The 9,573-nt window shown below is 44.1% G+C and overlaps 1 protein-coding gene across 2 annotated transcripts in view; it reads left to right on the top strand.

Moving 5' to 3' along the window:
* Window positions 1-7,748: 7,748 nt before the first annotated feature.
* Window positions 7,749-9,573, top strand: part of BLOC1S5 (biogenesis of lysosomal organelles complex 1 subunit 5) — a 45,713-nt gene continuing 43,888 nt past the window's right edge. The window contains exons 1-2 of one of the 2 annotated variants that reach the window (XM_087857974.1): window positions 7,753-7,906; window positions 8,131-8,139. In XM_087857974.1, the coding sequence (XP_087714100.1) occupies window positions 7,792-7,906; window positions 8,131-8,139 (124 nt within the window). In that variant the 5' untranslated portion in view covers window positions 7,753-7,791. Of the gene's footprint in view, window positions 7,907-8,130; window positions 8,140-9,573 lie in introns of both variants that reach the window. The other variant, XM_045811509.2, reaches the window with a different exon arrangement.

The following is a 9,573-nucleotide window of genomic DNA, read 5'->3' as shown; positions in this document are numbered from 1 at the left end:
CCCTCCCCATCCAGATTTGGCAATAAGGTTATTAGACTGGGGTTTTTAACAGATATGTGGGCATTCTTCTTTTTACTCCGTGCTAAACACAGGTCCTGCATTGGCTCCACCCAACTAAATCTGAAGCCTAGTTCAATAAGCAGTCAGTGATAATGCACGTGAGGTCTCCTGTAAGGACGAAGGCCGGAAGGTAGGAGCAGCATGAGTGGGAAGATGACCTACTGCCAGTGCATCACATGGGAGCCCTGCTGAAAGTCCTTCCAGAAAAGCCTCAGGATGTGTTGATAAAAATTTAAGCAGATCTTTCGTCGGGAAAGAATAGAACTCTATTATAATCAGGTACAGACAGGTAGATCACACTAAAAGATCAAATACACGACTACTTGACAAGAAGTCAAATTAGAATTATTGTGAGGTATAGCTTTCTCGTTTATATATATTTTTTTCATTTGACTTCATTCCTGAAAAAAAGTCAGATGTTACATGAACTTTAATATTAATCTAGCTTTGGCAGGGATGTGGTGGTTTAATGGATTAAAGCATTTAGCTTTTTACCCCAGAGAACAATATTTCTTCTTTTCTCTCCATAATTAGATAATCTGCTCCTACCCATTACCAGGGCACTAAATTTCAAATTCTCCATACACCTGAGCAGGCTGCTACATATCTGGCCATCTTAATTTTAGTCTTGATTTATTGAAGCTGAATTACATTCCCAACTTCCTGGAGCTCTGGGTGAATTTTATTGCAAAAGCAATGGGGAGAAAGTTACCATCATATATCTCTCTTGCTGGGCAGAGCTTTTAGATACACGAGGGGCTGTATATCCCACTGCTCCATGCCTAGTATGCTGAATTTATAACACTCTGAAGCCCAGCTCTAGGGTTACATACAGGCATATCAGAGATGAGATGGGGAATTTGATTTTGCAATAATGATTACTTGTTGCTGGAGCCCACATTCCTGCAGGCTCTGCCTTTATTCCCAATACTGCTGGTGAATAAAACTAATTCCAACTGCTACCTAATCTAGCAAAACTCATCTTTCACTTACAAGAGAGGCCCAAAGAAGGTAGACAGGAAGTCAGGAGAATTTGAGATCTTGGCTGTTTTTGCTATTATGTCTCAAGGATTTCTGCTTCCATTACCGTGATTCCTTTAGGAATATTTTAATCTTTTAAACTTTCATTTCTTTGTGGTGGAGGATGAAAGCTTTGCATCTTTCCCAGCCTGGTGAGTTGATGTGATGGCTCGCACGTGCTGTCTCTTCCACTTCAAAGAGACTGGGTCCCTAGGGCTAGCCAATTGTATTATGGATCCTGCAGATTCGGCTTGCCATTCCTGCTGAGTGTCATCTGTCCTAACGGTCTCGCGGTGGATAATTTTCGTCCTCCCTAACATCATCTGCTTGAGAAATTTGTGCCTGGCAGGCCTGTCTGTCCAAGTTAAGCTTGAAATACAGTGGCCACACAATGAATTCGACAAGGCATAGCTCTGAACAGCAAGGCCAGAGGCTTTCTTTGACCAAGACCCCAAACTTCCAGCCATCGGATTACCAATGCCAGAGTGTTTTTGGTGCAGTCCATGAACCAGTCTGTTCGTGGAACGTAGCCCATCCTTCCTCTACCGTCTCATTGTTCCTGACCTTCTGCAACACACATACGCCCTTACCTTAAAGTCACTTAGAGATGTTTAACCCTCTGGTTGGCCTCATGAGCTTTGTAGTTTCTGACTGCTTTCAGCATTTGACCTGAGCCCTGTTCACTTGGATGAAAGAACTCTAGAGCTGACTATCATTGTCGGAAGGTTGGGAAACGAGTAACAGACATCACACTAAAGGAGGGGTTCTCAGACTTCAGCGTGTGTGGTTTATCACCTAGCCCTTCTCAAAACACAAGCTGCTGGGCTCTGATTTGAGTTGGTGTGATTCGAGAGGCCTGGTGGGGCAACCGCACCACAAGGACCATTGTATTATACCTGTGCAAAGCTGGGGTGACAGGCATAGAGAAGCTGTAGCACTCAACAGTTGGTCCTTTTGTCACATTTCCTGGGAAGGTGTGACCAGTGGGGGGATGGAGCTGTCTGCGTGCTGACTGGTCAGCCCCATCACAGGAGCACGGATCCTCTTTGTGTGGCTCTGCAGTTGGGCGCCGCACGTTCTCCAAGTGGTGTAGCTACACCAGAAGCATCCGTAGGGGCAACGATCAGGATTGAGGACAGGACTGTCGAGTGGCTGCCACCTGGAAGTTGGCTGATCTCAGAGCACAGCATGCTACTTCTGCCACATGGCCTCTCAAATCTCGTGGGCCCGGTGCATTCCCGGAACTTCATGAGATTAACATGCAGTGATATTTACCATCTTACCCCCAAAGACCCTCTAATCTTTTTATCTCCTTTGCTTTCGTTAGTTTCTTCCATTTTTAACTTTTTTCATCTGCTTCAAAAATAGGTTAGACAAAAGGGGATAAACAGTAATGTCAACAGAAAATGTGCCAGAGGAAATCTCAGGAAGTGGATATGATAAAAAGCAAAATAAATTTAGGAAGTCCCTTCCCCCAGTTATGTTTATCCTTGATAGGCTTATACCAAGGAATGAATTTCAGTTTTGTTCTCGGTATGTATATAATTAAGTGCTCATTTTATTTCTGTTTTCTAATTTTCATTAGCTTCAATATGGATGTAGCAACCATTACCCTGAAGTCAGAACTTTACTCCTACAAAATTAACATTATTTCCATGATTTAGATGTCTTAACTCTCAAAAAGCACAACAATAAGAAAAGTCCTGTTACAATTCCATGGTTTAAAAGCATCTGATATTGAGTCTCTAGAAAATGATCTTGTATGGTGTAATAATGGTGAAAACAGCTATTCTTAAAAACACAGAGGAAGTTAGTGTATGATTCCACGCATGTAATGTAGGTTGCATGGGTTGGGATGGGGACAGACAAGAAAGTAGTTGTGATTACAAAAGGCACCTGGGGGGAATTGTTATGGCTTTGAAACTATTCAGTATGTTGGCTGTGAGGATGGCTACATGAGCCTAACATGTGATAAACAATGTACAGTGCCAGGGGCGTCAAGGTAGCTCAGTCCATTGAACATCTGACTCTTGGTTTCAGCTCAGATCATGGTCTCAGGGTGGTGAGATTGAGTCCCACATGGGTCTCTGCACTCAGTTGGGAGTCTGCTTGGGATTCTCTCCCTCTCCCTCTGCCCCCCCAATAAATAAATAAATAAATCTTTAAAAAATTGTCTAGAGCCAAACACACACACACACACACACACACACACACACACAGCATGAATACAAGTAAAATGGGAAAGGCCAATAGGATCCGTGCATTCTATGTATGTCAATATCCTGGTTGTGATATTAATATTTGCAAAATGTTACCATTAGAGGAAAGCAAGGTGAAGTGTACAAAGAATCTGTTATTTCTTGCAACTGTGTGAGGATCCATAATTATCTCAAAGTTTCATTTAAGAATACAGAAAAATTTCATCTACCCAGACAACAAGAGATAACACGAGACCTTCGGCAGGATGACAGAGTCCAAGAATACGCTCACAGCAGCCCTAATTCTCGCTAAAGTGCACAGGGAACAGCACTGCTCACACGGTTCTTCTCTGACTCCTTACTATGGACCTAACCATCCCAGAAAACCACATAACTCAGTGACATGCAGAACAGAACAATCAAACAGCTAGAACATGTGTCTGCAGACTGTCAGCAACAGAACTGCACAAGAGTAATTGTATAGTGATTTAATATTGTTCCCTCTGGTAGACTGTACCCTCATTGAAAGAAGGAAAAGGCCAAGCAGTCTTGCTCACCACTGTATCTCAGCTCCTAGCACTGCTCTTGGCCTAGAAAGTGCTCACTACATGCTTGTTAAATGTGTTTGAATGAAAACTATTTACAGCCCATATAGCCTTTTAGAGGTAGAATGTCTTCTCTCTTCCCTCCTTCCCAATCTCCCTTCCCCACTCTCTCCTCTCCCACCATCTACACATAAACACATACACAGGGACCAAGATTGTTTCTGCCCCATGCATGTTGGAATATCGTTTCACCTCTCTGTGCCTCAGCCCCCTTATCTGTAAAATGAGGATAATAATAACAATAATAGCCGCTTCAAAGGACCAACTTGAGGGTTAAATGAATGAAAATGCGTAGAACACTTATGACATTACCTGGCATATCATGGGTGCCAGGTAGGTGTTTGCTCAATTGCAACACAATTCTGACGCTGATTACAGGAGTTAGCTTAGACCCCACAGGTAACGGACACCATCCTCTGCAAGACTGCCTTCACTTCAGACACCAGGCGTAAGCTCCAGGTTCCTAAGCCACCCACATTTCTGACCAGCTGCCTACAAATTTTGGAGGTTCCCACTCTACCCCCTCAGGTTCAGTAATTCATTAGAATGGTTCATTGAGCCCAGGAAAGTACGGTACTTATGATTATAGTTCTATTGTAAGGGATACAAATCAGGACCAGCCAAAGGAGTACATGCATGGGGCGCGATCTGGGAAGGTCCCAAGCATAAAGCTTATGTATCCTCAGTATGCCCCACCCTGTAGATACATCAGTGGGAGCTTACCAACTGGGAAGCTCACTGGAACTTCTGCCTCCAGGAGGTTTTATTGGGGTTTCATTACTTAGGCATGGATGCTTGAATTGTTGGCCGTGTGACTGAACTCAGTCCCCAGCCCCCCGCCCCCCTTGCTCCCCAGAGGTCAGACTGTTATGTTATTACAGGGCTATAGCCCTAACCCTCTAATCACAGGTTGGTCTTCAAGCACCACCAGCTCCCATCCCGAAATCACCTAAGGGCCCTTGAGAGTCACCTCATTAGCATACTCAGGCCACCATGAATAACAAAGACACTGCTATCACTTGAGATATTCCAAAGGTTTAGAAGTTATCTCCAAGGAACCAGGAACAAAGATCAGCGCAATTCTTTATTATACAACACAAATAAAGCTATTGAATTGAATAGGCAGGTGGGGCAAGGAAAGCATTCCAGGAAGGGAGTGCCTAAAGAGAAGCAGCAGAAATATGCCTGGCACAGTCATGGAACAGTGGAAAGCCCCCCTAGCTGATTGGGCTTTGTTACATTGAAATGCACCAGCTTTGTAGCCTAAAGACCGGAGCTCTGACTATGGTTCTGCTATTTCATAGCTACGATGCTGTCTTATGGGAGTATATGGATCATTGTAACTCGCCGTAAATCCTGTCTAGGAGAGGTGGGCATAATTGAAACACACGCCAATTAGTGAATTTATTTATTATTTCTCAAAATTTTACTATTTCTCACCAACGTATTATTTCCCCACACAAAATTTATTATTTCTCACAATACTGTGGTTTCATTGGGCGGTTTTCTGGCTTTGTGTGGTGGTATCAGTTCCGCTGCAGTTCGTGCAACTGCATTCAAAAAGGCTGATGGCTGGGATGAAAAGAGCCAAGAATGGCTCCCTCACACATCAGGGGCCTCACGCTGACTGCTTGGTGGCTCAGTTCTCACGCACACAGCCTCTCTCTACACGTGATGTCTCATCTTCCAGTGCTTCTCCACCTGATGGCCTTCCTACAGCCAGACAGTCTGGACTTCCTGACAAGACAGTAAAAGTCGAAACTACCAGGTGTCTCAAGGCCCAACACCAGCACAACATTTTTTTCACCATGTTCTCTTTTGTCCAAGCAAATCACAAAGCCAGTCCAGTTTCAAGTGGAGGGGAAACAAACTCCATCTCTTGATGGGAAGAGCAGCATGTTGCATGTGTACACAGGGAGGGAAGGAGTCACTGCAGTCATCTTTGGATACTCTACCATGTCCTCTGACCCTCAGCGTACTCATCAAGGTGGGTATTTTAACAGCTACCTCAACTAAATTCATGAGATTAAGAGACATGCATATGATACATGATAGCATTTTATAAATTGTAAAGTGCTAAAAAGAAGTACAAGATATTTTAGTGGTGGGTGATAAAGGTGGATTGGAAGAATGAGAACAGATTATACAGGGCTTTAAAAGGAGATAGAGGAGGTTACTGTAGTCATAATAACATTCATTGATTATTTGCTATGTGCCAAGCATTGTACTAAGTGCATTATAGGTATTATCTTCTTTAATCATCACAACCTTATAAATCGATATTTTATTGCCATTTTACATCGAAGGAACTGCAGGCAAGTGGCAGAGCCAGAACTTCAACCCAGTTCCGTCCGGTTCCAAAGTCTTAACTATTACTGCACCTAGAATTCTTCTATCATTTATAATCAATCAGCAGTTGGATAATAGGGGGTAGCTGCTACCCCAGAACTAACGAAACAGAATTTTTTAATGTGGAACCCAGAATCAGCATACTTAACAGCCACATTAATGTGGAAGAAGGATTCACCTCACTGTACTATAGTGAGACTTTTAGGATTTTCCAGTATTTCAAAGACACCAAGAAGACAAGCTGAAAGGAAACTTAGGCTTGCAGGTGCAGAAGAAAACTTGAAAAAGAAAAGTACTTAGAAGTGGGGAGAATAATGAAGGGCTTTAAAAATGATTACATTTTCAAGAGGTTGATGCTAACACTAAGGAAATGAAATTGAGACCATAAAGGTTACAAACCAGATTCGGCAACTTGCAATTAACCAAGTGTACATATCATGCATTAAGTCACCTATTTTATGCCTCTCTGCCTTTGGGCTTGTTATTTCCTCTGCTAGAAAACCCCAAATTCCATCTTCTTCTCACCCAACCTGACCAACATCTCTTTCGGTTCTGAGGACAAATATGTGCCTCCTCTGGGAAGTCTTTCCTGCCCACCTCCCACCCCCAGGTGTCCCACGTGTGTACTGTACCTTCCTCCATTCTATCATTTATAGGCTTCATATTGTAAATGTTGGCTTATGTTCCTTCTTCAGCACTAGACTGCAAGACCCTGGAGGGTAAGGGCTGCTCAGAAAGACAGGGACAAGGGAAGACTAGATGATTCTTAGAAAGAACCACTGGATGAACACACGAAGTGAAGGAGCCACTGGAAAGCTGCACGTCGTCCATACGTTGAACAAACATGAAGACTTGTTGCTATTACAAGATGAACTTTCTGGAGTTTAACAAACAGCAGCAATTAGATACATGCAGCTCCAAAGTTGACACTTCACGACCACAATTCAAAGCAGCCGAGCAAACCGGTCCCTTCCATAATTACATGTATTTTATCTTCGACCACGTAACAACTGGTTGAAATTTTCTACATACAAATACCAAGAACGAATTTGTTTTTTCTTCACATGGGCACGAATAAGCCTAAGTAATTTGGGCAAGTTACTTAACCTGTAACCCCGTTTCTTCATTTGTTAGGAAGAAATGATAAAACTGTTTCCCCGAATTGCTATGATGACCAAAAGTGGCAAAGCACTTCAAAATGCTTTATAAAATTTTGGTGGCAGGTAATAATAGAGATACTATACTTCTATTACTATTAATATTATTCTGCGACTGTATCCCCTCTCTCCCAGCCTCTCTAAAGCACAATAAATTCCAGCAAGTTTAATGAGAAATAACAGAATTTCACGCTTTCAAATTCCAGCAGCAACTGCCCTAACCCAGCATGGCGGCATCTGCTTCTTGACGTTCCCACCTCTGCCTACGCTAACACAACTGCCCGCTGCGTAGACTCAGCTTTCCCCACGCCCTTTGATGACGTCCCGAACCCGCGCCCGGAAGGCGGGCAGCGCAGGTCTGCGCAGGCGCAACGCGGAGGCGGGTGGGCGGAGCAGGTCGCAATGAGTGGCGGAGGGACGGAGACCCCTGTGGGTTGTGAGGCCACCCCGGGCGGCGGCGACAAGAAGAAGGATTCGCTGGGGACCGCGGGCTCGCCAGCGCATTTCATTATCAAGGGTACGGAGTGGTAGGGCTATCGCTGTGGTGGAGCCCGGCGCTACTCCACTTCCCTAGCGGCGCCCTCTGACCCGGGGCCGTTCCCCAGGGCGCCCCCCCAGCTCCCGGGCGACCTCGCGTTCGTGGGAGGTGCGGGAGTCGCGGCCAGAGCCGGCTCGGTTTCCTACGCCAGGTGCCTCCCAGTAACAACCAACCAACCCAATCCTTCTTACTTTTTCAAAAAGGCCGCGGACGTGAGTCGTGGGCCCCGCCCCTTCTCCCCTTTCCCTAGCCGGGGACCTTGGAGCGTGGAGCTGCTTTGGACGCTGCCTCAAGACCGTCCTATAATGCTTACGGAGGAATCGAGCTTGGGAGTCAGGAAGGGCCTACGCCCCCCTACAGATCGCTTAGGAGTTGGGTGACTGGGTGGTCCGCTTTACCTACTCTGCCTCTGTCTGCTCCTGGTCCATGCAAGGAGTAAATGAGATAACATATATGAAAGCATCTTAAAACATTAAAGCGCTATACAAGTGTACGGATGTCCATTTGTCTTGTCTGCTTTGCGCTGGGAGGTTACATACCGGATTCTCACAGAACCTGAATACCTGGTTCCCAAAGCTCACAACAGCCCTGTTTTCCTGTAGCAGGATCTTTGCCAGTTAGATGCTGCACTTTCTGATCCTCATCCTTTTTTTTTTTTTTTAATTTTTTATCCTTATCCTTTCTTAACCCTATGCTGATCCCATCTGTTCCAATATCTTGCAGCGTTGAAGCCCTTGTAGGATGCCAGAGTCCTTCGGTTGCTGGCCTATTTCATTTTACCCTTATTTGTCAAGATTGTAGACAGCTCCAGCACAGCTGGCTGTGGCTATTTTTAGACTTCGGGTTGTCTCTTAAATCTGGTTAGGAGTGTGGGAGTGGTGCCTGAGTGTAAGGACTAAATTATAAATGTTTGTATGTGCTATCGTAAGTGAACTGCTACTTAAAAATGTTTTTAATTGCAGTGAAATACATGTGACATAGAATTTATCTTCACCATTTTTAAGTGTACAGTTCAGTGGCATTAATACATGCACATTGTTGTGCATCTATTACCACCACTCATCTCCATAACTTCATCCTCCCATATTGAAACTCATGGTACCAGTGAATCACTAACTCAACATCCCCCCTTCCGTCTTGTCTCTGGCGACCACCATTCTGCTTTCTGTTTCTGTATGTGACTACTCTAGGTAATTCATATACATGAAATCATACAGTATTTGCCCTTTTGTGACTGGCTTATTTCACTATGCATAATGTCCTGAAGGTTTATCCATGTTGTGGCATGTGTCAGAATTTCTTTCCCTTTAAAAGCTAAATAATATTCCACTGTATGTATAAACCACATTTTATGTATCCATTCATCTCTGGATGGACCCTTGGGTTACTTGCACCTTTTGGTTATTGTGAATAATGCTGCTGTGACCACAGGTATGCAGTTATCTGTTTGAGTCCTTGCTTTCAGTTCTTTCCAGCGTATGTATACCCAGAGCTGGAATCTCTGGATCAAATGATAATTCTTTTTTTAATCTTTGTCTTCAGTAATCGCTGCACTGTTTTACAGTCTCACAATGCACAAGGGCTCCAGTTCTCTATATCCTCACCAGCACTTGCTATTTTGTGTCTTTGGCAGTGGCCCTCCTAAT

The sequence above is a fragment of the Ursus americanus genome, chromosome 32 (genome assembly GCF_024610735.1).
Source record: "Ursus americanus isolate L20-20 chromosome 32, mUrsAme1.1.p, whole genome shotgun sequence".
Classification (NCBI taxonomy): Eukaryota; Metazoa; Chordata; class Mammalia; order Carnivora; family Ursidae; genus Ursus; species Ursus americanus.
This window is presented reverse-complemented; position numbering and strand designations above follow the sequence as displayed.